The 27,957-nt window shown below is 39.6% G+C and overlaps 1 protein-coding gene across 2 annotated transcripts; it reads right to left on the minus strand.

Annotated features, from left to right (window-relative positions):
* Nucleotides 1-1,210: 1,210 nt before the first annotated feature.
* On the minus strand, nt 1,211-27,957 carry SDAD1 (SDA1 domain containing 1). Of its 2 annotated transcripts, XM_036072599.2 has the most exons (22): nt 27,701-27,957; nt 25,625-25,729; nt 25,082-25,180; nt 22,145-22,255; nt 20,610-20,681; nt 20,426-20,526; nt 18,961-19,018; nt 18,278-18,352; nt 17,046-17,147; nt 16,426-16,495; nt 15,550-15,653; nt 13,538-13,595; nt 12,380-12,438; nt 11,314-11,390; nt 11,051-11,148; nt 10,872-10,948; nt 9,751-9,877; nt 8,016-8,110; nt 7,682-7,872; nt 7,488-7,572; nt 6,467-6,628; nt 1,211-2,065 (listed from the first exon to the last, which is right to left on the minus strand). In XM_036072599.2, exons 1-22 carry the CDS (start codon nt 27,788-27,790, stop codon nt 2,018-2,020), a joined length of 2,064 nt encoding a protein of 687 aa, XP_035928492.1. In that variant the 5' UTR covers nt 27,791-27,957; the 3' UTR covers nt 1,211-2,017. The 2 variants fall into 2 exon arrangements, with proteins under 2 accessions (XP_035928492.1, XP_035928494.1); XM_036072601.2 differs by lacking the exon at nt 27,701-27,957 and having other exon boundaries at nt 25,082-25,253.

Raw genomic sequence — 27,957 nt, forward strand, 5'->3', positions numbered from 1 at the left:
ATTCTCAAAATTTTCAAAACAATCAAGGAGGTAGGTGGTATTATATTTACACAGAGAGAACTGACAGGGAATAAATGCACTGAACTAGCACTAGTGATATAGTAGAGAACAGACTCTGCCTTTTGTGGAACTTGCTGAAATCGCATACAAAATGTATCAGCATTCTAGATTTATATATAACTTTATATATATTATGAGCTTGGAAATGGGAGTTCATCCCTGAAATGGATCCATACTTAGGACTGACAAAAAACAGAGATTGAAAAGTTGAAGCTCAGACTCTGATGACCTCTTCAAGGTAAGAGGGACCCTGAAAGATCACTCTGCCTTTGCTGACAGCATCCAACCTTGTGAGAATCTGATCTTCGGGTTTACAGAATATATTCTCAAGAGAAGATTTATAAAGTAATAAAAGGAATTGGGTAGAATTAAGATACTATGCGATTAAAGCAATAAGAGTTAAGACTTTCACCTTTTTAAACTAGGTATTTTTCTATCTTGCATATAAACCTCAGATAAGAACAGGGTGAAGCCACAGTAGAACGGAAGTCTGAACACAGAAAGGACTTTGGCCTCCCGGCCTCTAAGTGGGGTACGAAGGTCCAGGGGAAGGAAGGGTAAGACTTCCAGGTACCATCACAAGTCATGCAGCAAAGCTGTGAACCCTAGCTGCTATGCCATTTTGAATTTTATTTACCTCTCTCTCTCTCGAGACACCCAGTTCAAAAATACAAACCCCTCCCCCCAAAGAGAGAGAGAGAGAAAGAGAGAAGTTTCAGGTCTGAAATATCAAATTTGCATCAGACACTCTTCCTGTTAAACACTGAAGTTGCTGAAGTTGACTCAGAGCTCCTCTCACCAGGCCAGTGCAACCTAATCAGTAAACTTCAAGATCTTCACAACTCATCTCCCAGGCCCCAAAGTTTCAAATAAAACCAAAAGTGAACACAGAAAGTGAACAAGAGAAGTTTTAGAAGCTACTTCCTAATTCTGGGTGGGCAGAAAATTGCCTTTTACTCTAAAGTAACATAGAACACTTTTCTTATCTATCACAGTATGATCTAGGAAATCTGAGGCAAAGGCACCAAACTATTTCCAAATGCAATGACTTGCAAACAGAGGATGACCATGGCTCTGTGTCCCCTGAGATCTACTCAAACATGCCTAGGGAAGGGAGACCAACACAGCACTCAACACACACAACAGTACCTATGTGACATTAGGAACCTTTTATTGAGACAAAGCAAACAGTGGCCTGAAAATACCACAGCATGAAGGCAGCTGAGGAAACCAATCTGATTTCTTTTTCCTCTATGGCGGCCCAAATGACGAACTAAAGACACTCCAAGATTACTATTTATACTTAAGGCAATTTAAAAAGCGAGGTCTTAACCAAAAAGCCTGTACCTGGCATTCAAAAAAATACATTTTTTGGATGGACTAAAAGACCTAATTGGCTACGGAAAATCTGTACAGCAGGGACCTGTTTTCAGCAGGTAAGCCTATATACAAGTAAGAATCTCTTACTCTTGTAACATTGTCCTGTTTTAAGAGAAAATGTTTAACTCCCATGCCCTGCAGAGGTCTCTATGACCCCAGAGAAGCACAGACCTATCTCTATTAGAGAACTATTTACACTGCACTATAAATACACATACAACACACATCTGCCCCCTCCTATTTCCCAAATAGGCTGTGAATGCCTTCTGTGAGGGGTTATGGCTCAGTCATTTTTATTATCTACAGTGACAATTAGTAGGCACCCAACATTTTTTTTTTTTTTTTTTGCATGAATGCTAAATGAAAATGATTTTACAACACCACTACTGGTTACATTTCAAACATTCCCACCATTACCCATCTCCAAAACAAAAACACTAAATTGCTACCAAGTTTACTATGTTTTTCACAATATAGCGCTTCAGGACTTTTTAATGTAAATAAACATTTTTGATTAATTTTCAAAATAATGATACAAATTTAGCACTCTTCTTGGAATGGAAAATTTGCTTGGAGATTACTTCATTCTTTTTCTCTTTTTCAAAAGTGCATCTCGTAGTGCCAGCTGGAACATAAGAAAAAATATTTAAACATGGGAACTCTTGGGTACCCCGTTATACTAATTTGGTTATATGGCAGTGTACCAGACTGAAATCACTAAATCAACAAATCATCCTGAGATAATTGTGTGTCTTCGGTGTGTGATGGATACTATTCCATGAATTCCCAAGCACCATTCTTTGATTCCTCGTAATTTTTTAAGATCCCTAGCTTTTGAATTTTAACAATATAGATATGTGTTTTTATTTGTTTGCTTTGTTAAAAGAATTTTTGGGGGTGGGATTGCCTGACTCTGTATCTAAATGTTCAAATTTCTTGGATTTTATGATTTTTAAATTATTGACTCCTTGCCTTTATTCATATCTGGGTCTTGGTATGTCTTTGTAGATGGGCAGGATAGCTAAGGATAGACAATTAAGGTAGAAAAATTAACAAGTTCATTTTAACCTAATTTGTATGGCTGAGGAGGTATTTCTCAGACTCATCTGTGCCTTATTTTCTCATCTGTAAAATATAAAATCACAGTACCTGCTCATATTGTTGTATACTGATTAAGTTAGTTAAAAAACGGAAAGCTCTAGAATAATCAAGGCACAGGGTAAGAACTATATGTTAGATAATGATGTTATAACCCAAGGTTACATAAGTTTCATTCTGCTCATTAAACTTTGTAATAAAGCACAGACTACTCACTAGTCTCACACATATCTCAGTTCCCTTCTCCCTTCAGCTGCCACCGTTTGAACATAAGGAACCTGTATATTCTCCTTCCTCTTCCTTTATACCTTTCTAAAGGCCTGACTTCAAGATCCTCCTCTCTCTGCCATAAGCTTCACCTTCCTTTTCTAGTCTCACCTTTTTATATATTCTTTTCTTAAAAATTAAGATTTACTTATTTATTTAACAGAGAAAGAGAGTGCACAAGCAGGGGGAATGGCAGGCAGAAGCAGAGGGAGAAGCAGGCTCCCCGAGGAGCAGGGAGCCCAATGCTGGGCTCTGTCCCAGGGCCCTGGGATCATGACCTGAGCCGAAGGCAGATGCTTAACTGACTGAGCCACCCAGGTGCCCCACCTTCTTATATATCCTATGAGTATACTCTAAAAATGTACAGTTAAGACCTCATGTACACTTTTAAGCCATGTAAGACCCTTTTATTCAGGACAATAAAATACCACTGAGAGGTAGAAGGGGTATAAAATGTGATGCTCCTTTTCCAGAGGGTGCTTCGGGTGTGTGAGATAATAGAAAATATATACTGGTCTCTAGCCCTGGTTCCTGGCACAGAGCTCCTAAAACTGGTAATTTCCTAAGTGATAAGGGCATCTCCTTTTAATATTTGTCTCTGACCCGGTCCCTGACACAGGGGTCCCAAAACCCTTGTAAATTCCTAAGTGATAAGAGCACTAGGAGCATCTTTTGTACTAATGAGGCAAGTAAGTGGGCTCCTGGAGAGGGGCTGATCCAAGAAAGACCTTGGAATTTTTGGCAGCCCTCACCCCCAACCCACACACTTTTCCAGAGAGGGGAAAGAGGCTGGAAATGGAATTAATAATTGATCATGCCTATGTGATGAAGCCTTCAAAAAACCTCCTTAGTGTGAGGTTCTGACAGCTTGCAGGTTAGCGAACACATCCGCACCGGGAGGGTGATGAATCCCACTTCTGTCCACAGGGACAGAAGCTTCTGCATTCAGGACCCTCCCAGACCTTGCCCTATGTATCTTTTCATCTGGCTGTTCATCTGTATCCTTTATCACATCCTTTAATAAACTGGTAACCTTAAGTAACCATTGCGCTGAGTCCCATAAGCAGCTGTAGCAAATTAATCAAACCTAGGGAGAGGGTCACTGGTCAGAAACATAGGTTATCACCTGGGCTTGCGACTGGTTTCTGAAGTGTGTGTGTGTGTGTGTGTGTGTTTTGGGGGAGGAGGGCTGTGGAAGGTGGCACGTGCAGTCTCATGGGACTGAGCCCTTAACCTGTGGGATCTGACACTATCTCCAAGAAAACAATGTCAGAATTGAATTGTAGACACCCAGCCAGTATTACAGAAAATTGCTTGTGTAGGGACAAAACCTCCACACACTGGGTGACCGTAAATGTCAGAAGTATAATGTGTGAATAGCAAAAGAAACACACAAAAGGTAGACTGAAATGGGTTTTTCTATTTTAGGGTCACAGGTCAGTTTGGGGGATGCTCTGAAGTTGCACTGCCCGATCCAGTAGCTACATGTGGCTTTTGGATGTTTGAAAAATGGCTAGTCCAAACTGAGATGTGCCGCAAGTGTAAAACACACACTGGATTTCAATTAGTTCTAAAACAAGAAGGTACAGTATCGGGGCGCCTGGGTGGCTCAGTCGGTTAAGCGGCTGCCTTCGGCTCAGGTCATGATCCTGGGGTCCTGGGATCGAGCCCCATGTCCGGCTCCCTGCTCAGCGGAGAGCCTGCTTCTCCCTCTCCCTCTGCCTGCCACTCTGCCTACTTGTGCTCTGTCAAATAAATAAATAAAATCTTAAAAAAAAAAAAAAAAAAAGAAGGTCTGGTATCTCTAATAACTTTTATATTGATTACATATTGAAATGATACTATTTTGGATATATTAGGTTAAATAAGATATATTATTAAAATGAATTTCACCTCTTTCTTTTACTTTTTTATTTTAAAATTATTTATGTGGTTTGTATTGAATTTCTATTGGGGAGTGCTGGTCTAGGGTGAAGAAGAGAATTAAGAGAAAATTAGGAACCTAGAGTCAAGTTTTATAATGGAGAGATCTTGAAGAAAATATAGGGCAAGGATACATAAATAGAAATTCTGATTAATTTCAGGTTCCAAATGGCAAGGAAACTGGAAAACAAGGAAAAGATATTCTTGAACCAACAAGTCCAATGTCCAATGAACTCAACTCTTACTTTTAAATAAAAAATTCTTTCATCTCATGACTCAAGAGGTGCTGGCCAGGAACAAAGCAAGGCTTCCAAATCATGCCAAAAAAATCTCGCTAAAACAACAGAGGAAGTAGGGAGTGGGGGAACATCCAAGGTCACAAAATCTTCATAATGAAGGAAGGAACAAACCATGGTGCAACTCAGTGGTTACTATTCTTCAACCGTACAATCTTATAAAGGTCTGCTGAAGGATAAGCTAATAGATGAATCAATTCAACTGTGAATTTAAGTTGAATTGGCAAAATTCAGATATTTATATATTAACATTTATTTACTTAGGGAGAGTGAGAGCAGGAGGAAGGGGCAGAGGGAAGAGAGAGAATCCCAAGTAGACTCCCTGCTGAGTGCATGGAGCTCGATCTCACAACCCTGAGATCCAGAGTCAGATGCCTAACTGAAAGCCATCTGGCATCCCAAAATTCAGATATTTAAAATCCGAAATGGCACCTTTCTTTTCACCTCAATTTTAACAACCTCTATTCAAAATGCTGTCACTTTATTATTTACATAATGTTGTTGGACATAGTTTAGAACCAGAAAAATGAAATAAGCAGATAGGTAGGTTTTATTTTTTTATTTTTTAAATATTTATGTATTTGAGAGAGAGAGAGAGAGCAAGTGAGCGAGCACAAGCAGGGGGAGCAGCAGAGGGAGAGGGACAAGCAGACTCTCTACTGAGCAGGGAGCCCGAAACGGGGCTCGATCCTAGGACCCCAGGATCATGACCTGGGCCAAAGGCAGATACTTAACCGACTGAGCCACCAAGGCGCCCCAGGTAGGTTTTAAATGGCACTTAACTCAGTTAATGCTGCCTTGGTGCCCCCATAGATGGAACACTGCCCTAGAAATCTGGCCGTTAACATTCCGGCCTGGCAGACTTATCTTGGCTAGCAATTTAGGAACACTGATTTACTCTTGACTTGATTTCCTGGTGATCCTTCAGAATACATTTAGAAATACTCTGGTACATTCCCCGTAGAGAAAGATATGAGAACATGAATTTGTTTTATTATAATAAATTACTAAAATAAGCAAGCCTACTGAGCAGCACCAGACTACACAGCAAAGGCTATAAACAGATAAAATGAAATCCTCAAAACCTGTAAACATAAAAGCTTTGCAAAAGGGCACATAAGGAAGGATCAAAATATTGTATTTCACAGATGGCAATGTTGAGCATGTTCGTATAGGGATGACCTTACAGACCATCTAGCTTACACTCCTTTCGTTATAGAGGAAGAAAATGGACACCCCTTTGGTCACACAGGTGAATCTCAACCAAGTCAGGTGTAGGATTTACATGTCCTGACCACTTTCTACCTCTCCATGCTCTCCAATACTCCCCATTAATCCTAAGACACTCATAACACAAGGTCCTAAAGGCACAACTGTCTCAAGAGTAAAGAAGTCTTAAAATGACAACAGTATTCAAACCAATCCAGCTTCATTGAACTCACCTGCTTTTCTCGGAAGGAACGCTTGTTTTTTGCCCGGACATTATGGCTATATCGCATCATCATAAAGTTCTTCTGTTTTTTCTTCTCTTTATTTGTGGAACTGGAAAATGGGTTCATTTTGGTTTTCTTCCTCACAAATTCTTTTCGGTCTGTCTTTCCAGCCTAGCACACACACAAAAACACTTCAAGAGTTATCTAATCCACATACGTGTCTCCTCTATGCCAGGCTCTATTCCATCCTCTACTGGATGCCAAGGACAAAAAGATGGATGGAACTCAGTCCTTGCTCCCCAGGAACTCACTCCAGGGGAGAAATGACCATGATATATTGTAATGGAGCAAGGGAAGCTCAGCGGAGGAAAAGAGCGTAATTCAGCCAGTCAGATCAGAGGAGCTTCCTAGAAAGGGAGATGGATGAGCTGTTTTTGGCAGGATGAAGGCACTCATGGTGGGAGAAAGGAGGGGAAGGCTGGAGCATTTCAGGAAGTACAGATAGAATATGAGAAGGTAGAGAAGAACAAACATGGATTTTTAAACTTATCTAAACAGGTTTCAGTACAAATGGAATGCACAGGGTATTGTGGAACCAGTATGGGATGATGCCTAAAACAAATAAAGGTGTAGAAAATAAAGCTGAAAAGGTAGGCGGTTGGAAATGCTGGAGATGTGCAATCACATGCAGCCCACAGCACCTGCCAGAGGCTATTCTTTAATGAGTGTAAACATTTCCCTGCTTTCCTAAGAGCTCGGATAAATGCACTGAGCCTCCCAGATACGAGAACAGGTGCTAGTGCCTTTGTGTGTTCTCCATCTTGTTTTGGATGTTGGTTACATGGCTATCTAGTTGTTAAAACTCATCTAACAGAACACCTAATATCTGTGCATTTTATTCTATGGTAATTATACCTTTATTTAAAACATCAAAATAAAAGACTGCCATTCTGTGGCTATTCATTTTATTTCATTTTTCATCTTATTTGCTTTCTGTTTGAAGAACCAGGGAATGGTATGCTTCACTTACCATTGCCGTTGCTAGTCTTGTCTCCTTGTCAGACTTTGGCTTCTTATGAAGGCGTTCAATGTCCCGAAGAGAAAGTAACTCACCCCTGGGGTAAAGAACAAATATAATATGAAACCAGGGTGGAGGTCCTTTCCCTAATACTTTCATCACCACGTGAGCTGACTGAAGAAGCCCCGGTATATGTGTTGTTTTACCTGGGCTCCTCATCACTATCGATTTCAATATATTTCCTCTTTTGGGCTTTCCCTGGGGCAGCGTCGAGTTCTTTCCTCATTTGGGCCATGCGGATTTTCTGGAAGTCTTCCTGAGTTAAAACTCGGCTCGTGCTAATGGCTGCAGCTTTGGCTTTCCGCTCCTCCATGGGCATGCTGTTGAGCTTCTTGGACTTGAAAGTACACAACAGAGGTTAAAGAGCTACTAGCTCAAGTGAAAGCTAACACTATTAGTCCCCCCCCCAAGGCCCAGCATGAATTAGGTCTTAATAAACATCAGAGTGATGCACCTGTACAAGGAAATTTCAGGACTTACTATTTCTTGCTGTTCTTCATCAGAAGAGTGGTGCACATCAACCCACTCACCATCGGCATCTGCCTCCTCACTGAGACTGGTACTTTCCCACCCATCTGTGTGAAAAACAAGACACTGTTAGTGCTGTCACTTTGTGTACTCATGGTAAGTTGAAATAAATCAAGCAAAAGTAAGGTAAAAGTCAATGGAGCTCTACGGACTAATACTTGAGCAATATTTATTGTTAAATAAACCACATCAATGGGAAATACGCACGACCATGTATCTACCATGAGCTAAACCTTATAATCACTTTCTTTAACTCTCACGACTCAACAGAAGAGGAAGAGACCCTGTAAGTTAAGATACCTATCCCAAGCCACACTGCTAGAAAATGTGGCCTACGGTGAAATCATAAAAATCATGTCTGATTCTAGAGCCCATGTTCTTTCCACCAAACCATGTCCATCAAAACAGCACCTGGACATTATCTTGGCCACACAGCGAGGGTCTGACAACTTGTGTAAGCATATTTATACATGTTTTTAGAAACTAGTTAGAAACAGTCATTCAGAGAACTGAAGTTGAAGATTCTGGATGTGAAAGAACCTTGCAGATACCTCAACGAAGAGGCATTAGTTCTTAACGGAGTCACCACAATAAGCTTTCGAAATCACAGATACTTGCAATTTTTCAGTTCCCCATAAGAAAGTGTTTCAGCTTTTTTGGTATGGCGTAAACACAACCACTCCTACTGAGGCCTCAACTCTATCTCTAGTCTGGTATCTTGCTATGTTCCACCCTGTATCCTACATTGTAACAGTTTCTTAAATCCTTCAGGGCTTTGCTCATAGTTTGCCTGGAAAATCTCCACTTCTACCATTCCTCACTTATTATTCAAGATACAGCTCATGGGTCAACATCTCTCTGAGGCCTTTTTTTTTTTTTTTTAAAGATTGATTGATTTATTTGAGAGAGTGCAAGCACTCGAGCAGGTGGAGGGACAGAGAGGGAAACAAGGAGACTCCCCACTGATTGGGGAGCCTGAGATCATGACCTGAGCTAAAACCAAGAGTCAGATGCTTAACTCACTAAGACACCCAGGTGCCTCCCTTTGAGGCCTTTTTTGAACCTCTGAGGTAGACCTGACTTCTCTCCTGCCCTTAGGCCCCATTTCAATCATAGATCTTGGTAACACTTTATTGCTGAGCTATTTATAAAAGATCTTCAAGGACAGGCACCATCATTCATCTTTACATTGACAGTGGCTAGCTCACAGGTAATGCTTTAAGAAGTTTTGCTGATATGATGAATTAATTAATATGAAGAGACAGGACTCCAGCAATCAAGGTAATAAAGGCTAACCATGGAAATCAGAATGGAGTTTTCTCAAGCATTCTTCAATAATGTTCAACAAGTGTTCTCCTTCAACAAGGAGTATCCTGGAAGATTGCTCAGGACTAATCCTCATCATTTTTTCTCGACAATGAGCAAAAACTATTATTTTTTCCCAAGTGGCCAGCATGCTCTTGATAAGGGGCAGCTGTCCTGAGGACATGACATCTACACTACACTGCAAGTTCCCTAAGAGCAGGAACCATGCCCATTTTGATCCTCAATGTCTGTAACAATGCTTGGCACATAGTCCTTGCTCAATAAATACCTGTCCAGTGAATGTTCAATCAGCATAAAGATTTCAAGGTCAATACAGTATAGGAGTGATTTTATCTTGAAAAATGGTGAAATGAAAATGAACCTTCATCGTTTTCAGCATCCTCTTCTTTTTCAACTTCTAGAACTTCTGCTCCTGGAATGTAATCTTTAGCATCTAATTCTCCATATTCTTGCACTCTTGCTTCTATGGAGGCCTCTGTAGGCTTACCCTAAAGGAAAGAACACTGTTTTGTTTTGTTTTAAAGATTTACTTATTTGAGAGAGAGAGCGAGAGCGCGTGTGCGCTCGTGCAAGTGGGGGGAGAGGCAGAGGGAGAGAATCTCAAACAGACTCCTTGCTGAGCATGGAGCCCCACACAGGGCTCGGGCTCATGACCCTTAGATCACGACCTGAGCCAAAATAAAGAGTTGGACGCTTAACCAACTGAGCCACCCAGGCGCCTCCCCCAACCCCCAAACACTGTTTTTAGTAAGGTTCTTAGACTGCATTATTCATGAAAAGGATGAGGTCTTGAGGCACCTGGGTAGCTCAATCAGTTAAGCATCCCACTCTTGATCTCAGCTCAGTATTGATCTTAGGGTTGTGAGTTCAAGCCTCATATATGAGTTTAAGCCTCAGAAAAAAAAAAAAAAGGATTCTCTAAGATTATGAATGTAGAAGAGAGAATCATGAACAATGGAAGTAATCAAAGGACAAAAATAATCCACTTATGCCTTGGGTCAAAGTAAATCCCTCAGCCAGAATTCTGCCTATTTTTTTGCTCTCCTCTGATCTGGATCAGGAAACTGGTAGTTAATAGAGAACTGTTCCAATTCTCAAGTCTTGCAATCATCACCTCTTTCTGTTACATACACACATTTCTCTTCCTTCCCAATTCCAAAGAGGTGCTATCTGGCTGGGGAACAGCCTGTTCGATACTGGCATCAGTTACTGACTGATCTCCGGAATTCCAATCTGTTAACGATGTCAAAAGCTTTCAGGATGAAACAGCCTGACAGGTCTATAAGACTCAGTCAGCATCAAAGAGCATGTGCCAACTACAAAATAGTTAAGGCAATGGTATTCAATTCAACTGTATTCTGAGAATAAAATTGCCAATACTCATAGTGGAAGCTTCATAAACACCAAAACTCATACTGTAGGAAGTTATTCTCACCTTCTGAGACTGTAACCTTTGGATCAACATACGCATGTTTCACCTACCCGGAATTTCTTCTGCAACATCTTAGGATTCAGTGTTCGGAAGAGCTGAATCAAAGTTCTAGCAGACATCATCACATCTGTAAAATAATATCTTTAATTAGGAACTCCAGAGCAAAGAGTCTATTGAGAAAAGAGTCACTTGATATTCTTTGATCTACAGAGAATAACATGCATCTTACTCTTATCTCTGTGTGTTTTATACTGAGCCAGGTCTTGGAGAAGTTCTTCAGTCATGGCTAGAGGACATCGAGCTGTTATCTCTTTTATAGCATTGATTCTAGAAAAGGAAAATGAATTTAAAAAGCCCAAACAGCAATCTCAGATGGTTCAATCCAGGGAGGTTTCCTAAAAAGACTAAATCAAAAGGTATATAAATTGGGGACTTCCAGGGTCAATAGTCCTTTAAAAATATATCCACTGCCTCCAGGTATGTTCTACATACCCTACTGTCATGACCTCCCCAGAGTTCTTGTCGGTGACAAAATTGTTGGCCACAGTCATGAGCACTGATTGAATGATCTGAATTGGGAATAAAAGAAAAGAGATGAGTGCTGATAAAATGCCTCTACCTACTCGAACATGCGAGGATGAAGGGACAATAGACTATTCATAGTAAAACAGCCTTGCATCTTCAACATGGGAGCTGGAAGGAATCAAGACTGAGGAAGACCGATAAAAATACTTCGGGTTTCGGTCTTCCTGGCTATCCTTAGATTAAATTTTGCTCTCTTTTAGTATTATTTTTCAATATGGATTTAAAAAATTGCTTTGACTCAGGACCATCAAATGATTTTATTCTATTTTATTTATTTTTAAGTAGGCTCTACACCCAGCATGGAGCCCAACACAGGGCTTGAACTCATGACCCTGAGATCAAGACCTGAGCTGAAATCAAGAGTTGGATGTTTAACCAACTGAGCCATCCAGGTGCCCCTCCAATGCTATTTTAATCAAATAAAGGAATTAGCGTTGAAAAATAATCACTATAAAAATTTACTGATATATTTTTTTAATTTACTGATATTCTTGTCTTCTCTGACAAAAGATTTAGCAATTAAAGTCAGAATTCTCAACAACTTATCTAAAACAAACTTTACTTTTCTACAGTAATTTTTTTTTTTTTCCTCCAGTTTCTATAAACGTGTGTGTCTATCTCCTTAAGAGTTAGTGTCTTGGGGCACCTGGGTGGCTCAGTCGTTAAGTGTCTGCCTTCGGCTCAGGTCATGATCCCAGGGTCCTGGGATCAAGCCCCGCATTGGGCTCCCTGCTCAGCAGGGAGCCTGCTTCTTCTTCTCCCTCTGTCTACCACTCTGCCTACTTGAGCTCTCTGTCAAATAAATAAATAAAATCTTTAAAAAAATAAAAATTAAAAAAAAAGAGTTAGTGTCTCTTCTTCTCATTTTGAAGAAAAGGGGGGCAGGGGCAGTCATCCCTGTGGGAAAAGCTACCATGATATATTTAATGGTGGCACTGCTATGCAGACAGAGGTAAGGTTTAAGAGTTCTCACCTCTGGGGGTACTAAGTGATGAGATGCTTGGGCAGCAAACAGAAGGATCTTTGTTACTTCTAAAAATGTAAGAGATCAGAAAGATCATAGTCAGCTTACTGTTCTGTCTCTCAGGACTATAGCAAACATGGCAAGCACGTTCTCACCTTACATGCCACCGCTACCTTACATGCTATCCCAGCTGGAACACCCAACCCCCGGATCCCTGCCTGGCTCACTCCCTCACTTCCCTCAGGTCCCTGCTCAGCTGCTGCCTTTTCCAAATGTCTTTCCTGACATAACCTAAACTGGAACCTGCCCCAGCACTCTTTGTTCTTTATTCTTCCTTTTTCCTCAAAATACTTATCTTCACCTGGACACTGTATACACAGCACTCTCTGGATCTCCCTCCAGAATGTAAGCTCTATGAAGGTGAGGACACTCTTTATGTTCTCTGTGGAATTCTTAGCGACTAATTCAGTGTCCAGCCTAGAAATCACTAAGTAAGTGAATAACTACAAACAAATATATACACATGCTCTCCCTTCAAAGGGGCAGTGTATATTAGGAACAAGACCTCTGGCAGAAGAAAGAAGTGAGGTGAATCCTAATTTGCCATTTATTTGCCGAGTGACCCTGGTCTTTTTATTTCTACACCTCCCAGGACTGAAGTGAAGATCTGATGAGATGATGTAGTAAAGCATTTAGCAGCACAGCGCTTGGCTCATGTTAGATGTTCAACAAATGCTGGCTTCCTTCCTATCTTGGTTCAAGTTCAAAGGCAAAAGCAACCATCTCTTCTTTCCTGCTTTTATGTTGTTTTTAACTAAGAATACACATGAAGACAATGATAACAGTAAGATAAAATTCTGATATCTATTACAGTTACAGTAGGTCAGACTTCATTTTTAGAACTTTCTACCTGTTTACAGTACTACAAAAAGACTTGCTTTGAGAATCCAGTCTTTATTCTTCCAAAAATAACTATTTCTTAAAGTTGATAAGCAGAACATTTAACCCATGGCAGACTGGGGGAAAGAAAACATAAGGGTTTCTCTCCCCTTTTCTGAAACAGAACACACTTTACTCCTAACTCTTGCCTTTAATAATTCCAGAAAAGGCATGGGTGGTTATTCTAACCCAAGGTCACCGAAGGAACATGGCAAGTGGGAAGCTTACCTCTTTGGTGGGGCTGCAGAAACCTTTGCACAAATGGATAGAAATTAAAGAGAAAAAGCTGTGGAAAGAAGAATGCACAGATTTTAATATTTATGTAACTGAAGCTATAGTTTTATTTCTCCCTAACACAATTTTATCACAAGCTCACCTAACTAGGGATCATCTTTTACTTTTGTTTTTTCTCAACAAGCATTCATGATTCAGTGTGCTATATTACCCAAGGAAAGGAAGGCTATACTGCTGCCATCCTCATTATGTCAAGGAAGAAGAAGGTACATGCAGAATAAACCAGGGGGAAAAAAAGGCAACCAAAATGTAACATTCTTCTACTTTTAAAATCGGTGTGGCTGCAGAACTTTTTTAAGTCTTCAAAGATAAACAGGATTATAGGAAGGAATAGCAATGATATTAAGGCTCCAAAGCAAGGGATAAAATAGTAACTCAAACCTGAATAACATCTGGTATAATTTAATCACCAAAACCCCCACAGTTCTCATTTTATTACTGGATACCAGTCCAATCACACTGGAGGAAGCTCTGTATTAGCTCGATATTACTCTGAGCACTCTAGAGTCTACCTAAATAAAGGTGACAGGGTCTAGTTATTAAAGCAACTGTATTTTTTTTTAAATTGTAGTTGACATACAGTATTATATTAGTTTCAGGTGTCCAGCATAGTGATTTGACATTACTACACATGACAAAATGTTCACCAAAGCAGCTGTAATCTTTAACTACACAAGGAGAGAAACTTCGGAAATGGATTGGTCTTTCTCAAAGTTCACCATGTCAGAATAAATTAATTTTTTCTATTTAGCCACAAAGCAAAACCAGGACCAGGACCAGACAAGTAATACGGAAGATTTAGGTTCAGTACAAAGATGGATGCTCAACTGTAGTCAGTTATGAAACTCTAGTATCATTTCTATCAAACCATGCTTAAATTACACATCACTTCTGCTTTCCTATCAAGCTCAAATTTGGGCCTGACATGAAATTTCTGCGCAAATGTAACATAAATTCATCTGGTAATCCTGCTGTAGGACTACAGCCCGTGGAGAAAAGGCATTTTATTCATTAAGATGTTAAGTTTTTCTTAGAAAAAGGGAACAAGTGCTTTCATTATTCACATGTACTTTCATTTTTAACTGAATATTTGTTGACACTGCTAGATTTTCAGTAAACAAGACTATTTTACTTTTTTTCTTTAAATAAACTTTTTGAAGGGGGCACCTGGCTGGCTCAGTTGGAAAAGTGTGCAACTCTTGATCTCAGGGTCACGAGTTCAAGCCCCGTGTTGGGTGTGATTACATAAAAATAAATAAATAAAACTTTAAAAAATAAACTTTTCGAAGTAAGCAACACATTCAATGATGTACAGAACAGCAAGTCTCAAGAGCGAAATGATAGGGAACAACCTCAACGCCATTGCTTCATGGCCTAACTTTTTGGAAATCTCACTTTCTACAACGGCAGTTAGTCTATTTAGTATGTGGTAAGTTTCCATATGTACACACTTTACAGATATACATATATATGTATATAAAATACCACCAAGGAGCTCCTACAATTTAATTCAATATGAAATAAATGACCAGAGAATTCAGGTTTGCAAACACTGACAATCTCCTACCAGGGTGGTCTGGAAGCCAGGAAAGCTATAAAGGGATAAACAAACTGCAAAATGTAGTTATAGTCAATAAAAATACACAGGTTATGTTGACTCAGAAAAACGTATATGTAAAACAAAGTAGAAAAACAGAACACAAAATAGTCTGTCCACAAACTCAATATATGTATAATTTAACATCCATACTTACTGATAAGAAAACAAAGTGATAAAAATTGCTGTTTTGGGAGTGAAAGATTTTATTCTTCTATAAATTGTATGGGTTTAAATGGGTTTTGAGGGATAAAATTAAGCCACTGTTCTACCTTAGTGGCTTTCCTTTTACCAAGAATAATTCTATTTCTAATATTCACCGAAATGAGAAACATAATGTAATTCAAACCTCGTGAATTCCCACCAATCTGGAGATGAGGTTCATGAGCATCATTTTCACCTCAAACCTCTCTGTAGAGCTCTCTAGCTGCTTTAGTAGTTTTTCTGCAAAATCTGAAAAGAGAAGATCAGAGAAGTACACTGTGAGTCCATGGTCTGTACACCACTATCTAACAGGTGTAGAGAAAGGCAGTTGTTAGATCAGTGACTGTGGCACAGCTGTACCTGAAATCTCTGCTGGTTAAGGATCCCCAAGATTTTTATTTATTTTTTTAAAGATTTTATTTATTTATTTATGAGAGAGAGGGAGAATGGCGGGGCGGGGGGGGGGGGGGGAAGATGGAGAAGCTGAGCAGAGAGCCCAAAGTGGGACTCGATCCCAGGACCCTGGGATCATGACCTGAGCCGAAGGCAGACGCTTAACCAACTGAGCCACCCAGGCGCCCCGGATCCCCAAGATTTTTATGACTGACTATTTGATAGGAGCTCCACTTAACAGTTCTTGGAACCTTGCTTTCCAAAGTATGGTCCACAGACCACCAGCAGCTGGTCCACCTGGTAGCTTGTTAGAAATATAGAATCTCGGGCCCCACCCTAGACCTACTAAATCAGAATCTGCACCGACAAAAGATTATCAATTTTTCATTTAGTCAAGCACAATGTCCTACCACTACTGTTTGTTAATGACATAAAGTAAAGAACTCTTCCACATTTTTCTTATTTTGCTGTGGACTGGGAATTACAACTTTAGAACATAATTCCCCAGGCTACAACCAACTAGTAACAACAATTACTGATTGTCTATTAAGTGCCAGGGATCTTACATTCCCTGGTAACAGGCAGAGGTAAGGCCAAAAAGGAACCTGGGAAGTTATAATTATAATACCTTGGGGATCATGAATCAAATGAATAGCTGAAAAGTTAAAGACCTCTGGTTTTTTCTTCTTTTTTTGTTTCTGAAATAAAACGAGAGGAAAATCATTTACATTACACCACACTATTGTGGGAGAGAAACCTGTAACAAATTTGTTTCAAAAGCCTTTCTTTCAACTAGAACTAAAGGTGGTTTTTGTCTTTTTACATTAAACCTTGGGAATGTTCCAGCAAATAGCACCTGTGAGACTTCAAAGAATTTAGAAATATAAACATTAAAAGACACAGAAGGGCCAAATTAATGAGTTTTCAGACTAACCATTATAAAATATAAAATGTATTTCATTGGTACACTCTTCTGAGAAGATAAATCTAGCAAAAATACCCTAGTATGAGCCATCTTGATCAGAACAAGTGAAAAGTGAGTTTAATCAAATTTAATCAAGTCACAGATTTTGCTAGAGCTGAAAACATTTTGTCATCTAAAAAACCAGTACTTAAAAATTCATCACACATTTCTAAGTTTCCCAAAAAATGCCAATTCTTTATTTCAAATACTTAAAAGCGTTTCCTAAAAACCCCATATTCTATAGTCTAATGATTCCTACCTCATTTGCCAGGTACAAGTCTCACCTTGAGCACTTTCATAGCCTTTTCCAACCTCTTCTTGTGTTTGGAACTTTTCTTCCCTGTGGCATATTGCACTAGAAGATCTCTTGCTGTTGGTCCTTCATCCTGAAGAAGAAACTACTTTGTAAACAAGGAAAATCTGCATAGAAGCAAACAGTAAGGCTTTCAAAGTCTTCTTTGCATTTGTACTCTGCAACCGCTATCAAAAAGGAGCATGACTTAAAATTCAATAAAAAATATTTGCCTATGTGTACAAACAGGTACATACCTGGAGCACTGATTTTTGTTTTTATATTTTGCTTTTAATTTTTATCAAAGTATAAAATACAACGTTGTTTTTATTTGAAAAAAGAAACTGGAAACACTATCACTAGGAAAATGCTTAAGCTATAATACATTCACATTCTGAAATATGTGGAGGTTAAAAGAATGAGGTAGATCTGTATGTACTAAATGCATTGGTATATCCATATATACAACACAAAGAAAGCAGGTTGCAAAATAATATACATATCATTTATATATATTTCAAAGATCTAATATACGCATAACATATACACATCCACACATAAACACATGGGAAAGCAAATGGTTATCTGTGAAGATGGAACAGGGAAGTAGAAATAAGACAGGATCAAGAACTTTTATCTATAGTACCTGTAATTTTTTATAATAAGAATATATTATTCACACATTATTTAATAACAAAATGAATTAAAAGATCTTATTATTCTCATATTCTTGTTACCACAATGCTAATATGAGAAAGAATATTTTTTCTTAGAATTTCTTTTTGATTTTACTAAAAAGTATTTTTTAATAAAGAAAATTTCATGACATCATAAATCTTCATTTAGCCTTTTTAAAAGAGGTCACAATATTCTTCCTCTCCTTCCCTAAACACTCTATGATATTGACATCGTCTCAAAAAATATACTGGCGGCAATTTTCACTCTAAGTTTATATAATGAGTTCAAGGCATAGCTTTAGAACTAAGAACAAGGCTAAATGAATTTAACTTTTATTAGTCCTTTAAAACCAATCTTAGTGAACATAAGTGACAAATTCTAAATAGAATAAAATCTCAGCATGCAGAACACAATAAAGGATAAAGATAACATGTAAGTGTCTTTCTAACTTGAGCAGTCATGCATTTTACAATCTGTACTGAGAGCAATAAAGAAATCTGACAGACTACTGTAAAGTTCAGAAGCATCTATGGTTGAACGTATAACCTCAGATTCTGAGTCGCTGTCCTGTTTCTCCTCTTCATCTTTCCCAAGGAAAAATGTCAAAGCAGCAACTAATATCTAAAGACCAATCAGAACAAGTCAATTACTCACTCCAGCTTATAACAAAGAATAAATACTTTTGTTTACGCATTATTCATGCACAGAACTAGGATCTGAAGGAACAAGATCAGACTGATGGGATTTGGGTCCATTTTTCTCAATCAAAACATAATGTTGTTACACCACTGTTTGTCCTAAAAGTATATATAATTTTAAAAAATTATCTTTAGATTAAAACAGCCAGGTTCTACATAGTTATCTTTTAAGCAGACTACCAGGAATTTCTATATCCCTGCCTCTGCCCCAGAAAGTGACATTTTTGTCTTTGACTTTCTAACAGAAAGTCAGACATGTTCTTAAATTTCTTTCAGCTGTGCTTGGGCCCAATAAAAGAAGAGTCAAGAATTACAGGGGAAAACAAACACTAAGGCTATCATTTACTACAAAGCATTTAAAAAACTCGTAACTTTGTTTGCCTCCTCTAAAGCACAGATGAACCAGGGAAGCAGCCTAAACACAAAGAGAGCACTACTAAACATGAACTGCACGCCCATACAGCACCTCTTCCTCACATGCCCATCTCCTCGGTACTCACAGTGCCTCCACACAGCCCTACAGACACTCACCTTGGTGACCTTAGAGAAACATGCAGTTGTGATCACATTGACAGTTTTGGCATCATTCCTGGAGTAAGACAAATGAGTGTTTTCAAAGTAAATCTTCATTCTCTTGCATTTCATAGCATTGACAATGGCACAAAATAAACAATATATATTTCTGACAGGTTAGACTCCATAGTTTAAAAAGTTGTGGGTTGCAATAAATAATCATGGGTTGCCAAACAAAAAAAAAATCATGGATTGCTAAATTGTCAACCCCAGTGAACATTTAATTAAACTTTAGCCCAGTCTTATGTCAGAAAATTATGCAGCCATTTAATATGGATTTTTTTGAAGAATTTTTAATGACACAGGAACATACTCAAGAGAAACAAAATGAATAAAAATTTAATAGTACTGCAAAATTCCAACCATATTTAAAAATTCATGTTAAAGGGGGCATCTGGGTGGCTCAGTTGGCTAAGTAGCTAGCTCTTATTTCAGCTCAGGTCATGATCTCAGGGTCCTGGGATCTAGCCCTGAGTGGGGCTTCGCACTAAGCGGGAGTCTGCTTGAGGATTTCTCTCCCTCTCCCTCTGCCCCTCCCCCTGCTGTGTGTGCACACGCTCTCTCTCTCTCTATATATAAAAAATGAATAAATCTTTTTTTTTTTAAAGATTTTATTCATTTATTTGACAGAGAGAGACACAGCGAGAGAGGGAACACAAGCAGGGGGAATGGGAGAGGGAGAAGCAGGCTTCCCGCGGAGGAGAGAGCCCGATGCGGGGCTCGATCCCAGGACCCTGGGACCATGACCTGAGCCAAAGGCAGACACTTAACGACTGAGCCACCCAGGCGCCCCAAAAAATGAATAAATCTTAAAAAAATTCACGTTAAAGAAAAAACAGGAGAAAATATCATAAACTATTAACAGTGGATCACCTCTGGGTGGTGAAACTATCAAAAAAATTTTAAACAACCTTTCTAGCTCCTGATTTTTTGTTGCAATGAATATTACTTTTATAGCGAAAAAAGACATGAATTGGGAACAATGTACCAACAAACCAAAGTTTACAGAGCCTGATACTTTATATACATGGGATAAACTGACTTGGAAATCCTCAGAGTGACAGAGCAGGAAGAGCACAGATTTCAGAGTCTGACATCTGGGTTTGAATTTCAGCTCTGCCCTTGACTAGCTACTAAGCTTACACTCCATGAACTTTAGTTTTGTTACCTATAAAATGGGGATAATTCCAGATAAGCTGCATTATGTTGTTTTAAAGGTTGAAAGAAATAATATGAGGTGTAGGTGGCTCAAGAAACGGTTGCCAATGTTATTAGTTATTTGGATTGCTATTTCTAAAAATTTCCAACTTAATCTATGACAGCGGTATATTTAAGAGCTCAAGATCAAGAAAAATATTTGTGTATGTACTCTGTAGTAATTATAAATGAATGAGAGTCTCCTTCTCAAGAGACAAATACATACCAGATGTTTCTTCTGTAGAGTTCAATCATCACATCCAAAGATATCTTGGCTGCAGTTGCATTGCTGTCTCTTAACATGGTGTACATGAAATTCTGCAACACCTTAAGAAAAAGAAAAGAAAGAAGACTTAATATAATACACTGCTGGTACATAATGCAAACATGAGAAACAAAAGGGTACTTACTATATTCACTTTATTGTTCTTGTGTTTTGCATTTATATTCTTGATATCAGTGACAATATGTGTGTATAAAGTCTAAGGAAAGGAAACAAAAACATATATTAACTAACATTTCTAACTTTGCTCAGTTTGGAGAAAAGTACAAATGCATGGGAGAGTTTAATTTTACGTACTTTTCATTGTATAAGACACCATAAACAAAACAAAAAGCAGCAGCTAAAATGCAAAAGGAAAGTTGTCCTAAAAACGTTAAACAAGGAGTTACCATATAACCCAACAATTCCAAGAAAAATGAGAACATATTTCCACATAAATATTCACAGCAGCATTATCCATAATAGCCAAAAAGTGGAAACAACCTAACTGTCCATTGATGAAAAGACAAACAAAAGGTGGTATACCCATACAACGGAATATTACTTGGCAACAAAAAGGAATGAAGTACTGAGACATTCAACAACATAGATGAACTATGAAAGCAGTATGCTAAGTGAAAGAAGCCAGACACAAATACTACGCGTGTTGGGTGATTCCATTTATATGAAATACCCGGCAAGGCAAATCTATAGAGACCAAAAGTAGATTGGTGGTTACCTAGGCCTGAGAGAGATGGGGAAATGGGGAGCGAATGTTAATGGGAATGGGGTTTCTTTTTGAGGGGGATAAAAATGCTCCAAAATTGTTTGTAGTGATGGTTGCAAACTCTGTGAATATACTAAAAACCACTGAACTGTACACTTTCAAAAGATGAATTGTATGTGAATTATATCACAATAAAGTTATTTTTAAAAAGGAAAATTGCTCCATTTACTTGGCCCCTAACTACCATGGTGCCCAAAATATACTCCCATAGACAACTTTTATCTCACAATTAGACCAAGAAGTACAATTGCTAAAATCAAACGGTGGCAGTCTCTTAACACTCAGAAAAAAAAATTTTGAAGTTAATAAATGTAAACTTAAATTTTTCTTTCTTAAATTTCTTTCACAAATCTTCAGCTCTGGTCTTACTTATACAAGCAAATACAAAGTCACAGGGAAATATTAATAACAAAAAAAGTGTTTTGGGAGATAGGGTGGGGGCTGTTATAGCTAGGAGTGTCCAGTCCATGCTCTGATTTAGCTCGTCAGTATAGTACAGTTGAAAAAGGCATGGGTTCTGGAGCCATACTGCCTGCCTGGGTTTATATTCCTGCCTCCCCACTAACATGGCCCATGATTCTGGGCATCTTACTCTACCTCTTTGTGCCTCAGCCTTTTCATTTGTAAAATAATGGTAATAATAAACCCAATCTCATTTTGTGAGTAAACAAATAAATATGTAAGAAGCTCTAAATGGTACCTGGCAAAAAGTAAGCACTCAATAAATGTTATCTATTAGCACCATATTGTATGCACACAAACGTTGATTTTCTTCCTATTAAAATTATTCTTAACCGTATCCAATAACGCGAAGTATCAAGAATTCAATCTACAAGTTTAACATCACTGCAAGGAAAAATGAAATATAAGGGGGGGAAAGCAATTTTGCTCTTTACCTTTCGCAGAAGCTTATCATGGCAACGCAGAAGTTCAAAGAAGAGTTCTAGCAAACTTGATGGGTTGATGAGATTCTTATTTCTCAGCAAGATCAAAGCTTTGCAAAATGTCTAAGGAAGGAAGAAAATATACTACATGATAATGATGAAATTAAGATGAGAAAAGGGAGAATGTACACCCCAAAAGAGCATGCTGTCTTCTACTAATTAGGCACTATTCTGGGCATTAGAACAGAACAGTCAGTCTCTGCCCTCATGGACCTGCCACTGGGAGTGGGGCAGGAGAGCGGATAGAGGAGCAAGGAAGCACATAAACAGGTGTATCTCAATAATATGTGTCATGAAGAAAGTAAAACAGGATAATATAATTGATACACAGTGACTGAGGGAGGGCTACTTTACACATGGAGTTGAAGGAATGTCAAGATATAACAAACCCGGGGCCCCTGGGTGGCTTAGTCAGTTAGGCATCTGCCTTCGGCTCAAGTGATGATCTCAGGGTCCTGGGATCGAGCCCCGAATCAACTGAATCAAGCTCCCTGCTCAGCAGGGAGTCTGCTTTTCCCTCTCCCTCTGATCCTCCTCCCTGCTTGTGCCCTGCTGCCCCCCCGACCCGGTCTCAAAAAAAAAAAAAAAAAGATACGACAAACCCCTAGTGATCAATGAATGAACAAAGATAAGAAAGGTGGGGTAACAAGAAGAGAATAAACTGGAATCATCGATCTGAATTTGTGACCTTACAAGGCATTCCTTGGAAGTACTGTTAGTACCAAGAATCAGCCAACAGCACTCGTAGCACTCTGCTTACACCAACTTTCATGAGTAGCCTTATCGCCCAAGGTTTGGCTTCTACTACCGTCCTCCATTAATGGAACAAGTAATCCTTGGAGAATAGTTGATTCCAAGTCTTGGGGCAGGAAAAGCAGTAAAAAAGGTTTTGGAATTATTTCTGCCAGAATATAAGGATGCTTTCAAAAATATCAGGGGCTTTGCCGAAAGGACTGAAAAGCTCCCACTGGCTAGGTGATAACAATTTGAACAAAAAATGATGAATAATGCTTAAAAAAAGAAATGAATACAAAGGACATAAAAAGCCGGACGCGCCTGGGCGGCTCAGCCATTAAGAGTCTGCCTGGAGTCTAGTTCAGTCACACAGAAGCCCTGGAGCACAAACTGCAACACGAAGTTGGACCTACACCGAGGGGAAGAGGCTGGGCTTTTGTACCTCTGGTTTAGTCAGGTACCACCTGTAGGCTGAGAGGGCGACCTCCCACGTGCTAGGGCTGTCATCTAGCTAGAGACAAGGCACTGGAAAAAGGATAGCTGGGGGCCAATAACAGCCAACATTCACCACAGGTGAGGGAAATGGGAGCACGAGGCTGGTAAAGGGGCTCTCAGCCAGGACCGAACATCAACCACTAAAGTGACAATATTTAAATGCTCAAACTGGCCAGTTAATGAATAAATTTATTAAATTAAGCATTACAGGAGTGTTCCTAATCAATTCTGGTTTGGCACTGCCCAATTTGAACTGAATTTTACTCCAACTCTTAAAATTTAAAAATAAAGGAATAAATAAAGCATTGTAAAAACTGTAAATTATAATTAGGGTTCTTAATGCATAAGAGATTTGAATGACTAGGGATGCCTGGGTGGCTCAGTCAGTTAAGCGTCTGCCTTCAGCTCAGGTCATGATCCCAGGGTCCTGGGATCGAGTCCGCCATCGGGATCCGTGCTCGGCAAGGAGTCTGCTTCTCCCTCTGCCTCTGCTGCTCCCCCTGCTTGTACTCTCTCTCTCTGACAAATAAATTTAAAAAAAATCTTAAAAAAAAAAAAGAGAGATTTGAAAGACTAGAAGAAATCATGTATTTAGAAGAGCATCCTGGCAGGGTTAGCATGCTGGAAGAACAGAAAGATCAGAGAGAGAGGGGGATGTAGCAGAAAAGGAGATGAGGTCAAAAGTACTGGTGGGGGCGCCTGGCTGGCTTAGTCGGTAGAGCATGCAACTCTTTTTCCTATTTTTTTTATGATGTTAGTCACAGTTAGTACAGTACATCATTAGTTTTTGATGTAGTGTTCCATGATTCATTGTTTGCATATAACACCCAGTGCTCCATGCAGAACATGCCCTCTTTAATACCCATCACCAGGCTAACCCATCCTCCCACTCCTCCCCTCTAGAACCCTCAGTTTGTTTTTCAGAGTCCATAGTCTCTCATGGTTCGTCTCCCCCTCCAATTTCCCCCCCTTCATTCTTCCCCTCCTGCTATCTTCTTCTTCTTCTTTTTTTTTTTTTTAACATATAATGTATTATTTGCTTCAGAGGTACAGATCTGTGATTCAACAGTCTTGCACACTTCACAGGAGCATGCAACTCTTGATCTCAGGGTTGTGAGTTTGGACCCCACATTGGGTGTAAAGGTTACTTAAAAATAAAATCTTAAAAAAAAAAAACAGGGGCGCCTGGGTGGCTCAGTCGTTAAGCGTCTGCCTTCGGCTCAGGTCATGATCCCAGGGTCCTGGGATCGAGCCCCGCATCAGGCTCCCTGCTCCGTGGGAAGCCTGCTTCTCCCTTTCCCACTCCCCCTGCTTGTGCTCTCTCTCTCGCTGTGTCTCTCTCTGTCAAATAAATAAATAAAATCTTAAAAAAAAAAAAAAAAAATTAAAAAAAAAACAAAAACAAAAAAAACAACTGTCCCCCCCGCAAAAAACCCAAAACATTGGAAAGCAGATCACGTAGGGACTTACAGGCCATGTAAGTATTGTAGAGTTTTACTCTAAGTATAAATGAGGAGCCACAGAAAGATTTTAAGGAACAGGTGACACATTCTGATTTACATTTTAAGAAGACGTTTAGCTGAGGCTGTTCTCATTTAAACACATATTATTTGCACACATAAACACAGCACAATATATCAATCCAAATACTGGACCTACCATTCGAAGATCTGGATCCAAGACAGTGTGATTGTAGGAGAGAAGATCTTTCAGCTCTTGAGGAAAATTACTTAAATGTTCTGGATAGCAGTGACCAATCTGTAACAAAGCAAAGGTTCTTCTGAAGTTTCTCTTTCTCTCCTATAATTCATACGCACATATTTATGATGCTCTGCAAAAGGAGAGTAAAAGGCTGTTTCATAGAAGTAGATGGTTTCAAATCATTTCTTTTTATTCTACATGCTATTTTTCTGACCTCTTTCATATTTCTTCTAACCTTAGTGAAATATGTGTGACATGAGTTAGAATCTGCTCTTATGAATTTGATAAAAAACCAAACAGCCTGAAAGTTTTGCTTTGGTGGGTTCTGCGCAATACTCCAGCAAAATCTTCTAATTCAGCTTAGGGAGAAAATAAAATTTGCAAAAAAGGAAGCTTAAAAAGTTTCCATTCTTGAATGGAATAAGGTTGGATAGTACTAGAAAAATATTCTGCAAACTGTATAAAACAACTGGTCTTTGTTTTACTCAGAAATCATCTTACCTGTGCCATAAACATCACCAGCTCTGCCAGTTCTTTGCTAGGTTTGTTTGGTTGTAATTTGAAAATCTCCACATTGGATTTGTAGTGATTATACTGCTGTAGAAACTGTAGGAAAATAAAATTTAAGTTGTCACCTTCTATTATATGACTTTCTCAGTAAAGAATGAGAAATTACTTAGTAGACATCTCTGATAGTGGCACGGACAAACAGATATGGTAAAAGTGTGTAGAAATATCTTTTCCTTACCTGCATTCTTCAAAATAAGTTTTGAAAAATGTGAGCACATCATAGGTAATCTAAAGACCCTTTCCTTTATCATTAGAAATGTAGGTGATGTGGTGTAAAGCACATTAAAGCAAGCGTCAAAAACTCAGATTCAATATATAGAGCAGTCATAGCAGCAGAAAAATATAGGTCAGAAAAAGGAAATTATGTCGCAACTATGTAAAACTCTCCAGTCAAAATTCCCCTCTTCCTTTAAATAATGATTAAGATTTTATCCTGGAGTTCTAGATAGGATGTGTCAACAGCCAAAAGCAATACACAGAAATAATGATAATAGCTTCCACTTATTCAGCACTTGCTGTATACCAAAGTCATTATGTACATTATCTCATTTAATTATATTTAATTCTAACAACCACCCAACAGTCTAATGTTGGAACTCACCAGGCCTCAGTTCCATGCCCTACATCTACTCTCCAGCCCTAGACCACAACTTTAAATTGTGTGTGTATGAGAGAGACACTATGAGAATGAGTATTTCTTTTTTTTAAAGATTTATTTATTTTTAGAAAGAGACAGCGCGTGCGTCCGTGCACGCGCTCATGAGTGGGGGGGAGGGGCAGAGGGAGAGAATCCTCAGGCAGACTCCCTGCTGAGAGGGGAGCCCATGACTGGGCTCCATCCCAGGACCCTGAGGTCATGACCTGAGCCAAAATCAAGTCAGTTGCTTAACTGAGCCACCCAGGCACCCTAAGAATGAGTATTTCTTTGTATTAGCAGCCCTAACGGGGCCAGTTCACTCCAAATTCATTATCTCCAATTGCCTGACATGTGTTTAGATACCTAAAAGACATCTTAAACCTAGCATGATAAAAAAAACATAACTTTTGATTTCCCCCAACAAAACTCTTAGGCCTCCAGCTTTCTCCAAGACCAGGAGTCAAGAAAAAGACCTACAGCCCCTACATGCTTCAGATAAGTTCCTGCTCTTTTGACTCCACGCCACCATTGACAGGAGTGAGGAGGGGGCCCCAGAACTCCGTGTGCTCCTGGCAATATCCTTATCTCACTTCTTTCCCCCTCCTATCCATGGCCCAGCCACCACTATCTGCCTTGAGAACCTAAGAACTGGTATCATTACGCCCCTTATGTTCATCAGTCACGACAAATGTCCAGGACTCCCAGGTCATCCCTCATTCCCCTCTAAGCCCCAGACCAGCGGAATTAAGAACTCTTGGGCGGGGCCAGGCCATAATATTTTTTAAAGTACCCTAGCCATTCCGATACTCTGGAAAACTGTTTCTCTCCTGACACACTGCTGCCCCGTTTTCTTCCGCTCAGGAAGTGTCCTCTTTCTTCCTCGGTGCTACTTCCAGAAAACTGGCATCCCTCCAGATTGGTACCCTTTCCTGCTCCTTAACTGTCCCCACTGCCGGCTTTGAATCTTATGTCTGGAGGTCCATTTCCGGCTCTCGGAAACAGACGTCGATGGAAGGCATTCTAACATACGACTCATCAAGTGTTACCGACTTATTCAACTTAGGGGTTTCTGAAAGCAAAAGGCTGAAAAATCTGCATGGAAGTTGGAGGCTGGGGGGGCATTTGTCCCTCCACCTCTATGAGGTCGGAAGATAAACGTTTAGAAAATCCAAACGGGCAGCAAATTTCCATGCGGCGGGGAACGAAACCAGAGGCATGTCCCTTCCTCAACCTCGTCTCTCCTCCCGAGGGCTCCCTGAACCTAACCGGAGAACTTGGGGCGAGCCAGGACCCCAGTTCCATTCCACACCTTCCCCTATGTCTCAACCAGTCGCGCCCCGGCCTCTAGCGGCGCTACGCCGCACTCCCACCTCCTCGACGTAGGCTGGCGGATCCCGCTTGATCAGATTCTGTAACTGCGGCAGGTTGCTGGGCAGCTTGTTATTGTTTCTGTTAGACATGCTGGCTGCTGACTGGCTCCGCAGGGAACAGTTTTAAGAAACCCCACACCGCCGGCAACCACCAACCGTGTCGGCTAGGTGTGGGAATCGTGCTTCCGAGAATGACCGGAAACAGCACATGGGACTCTCGGCAGGCGGCACCATCTTGGCTCTTAAAAAAAAAAAAA

This window comes from Halichoerus grypus, chromosome 3, assembly GCF_964656455.1.
Source record: "Halichoerus grypus chromosome 3, mHalGry1.hap1.1, whole genome shotgun sequence".
Lineage (NCBI taxonomy): Eukaryota > Metazoa > Chordata > Mammalia > Carnivora > Phocidae > Halichoerus > Halichoerus grypus.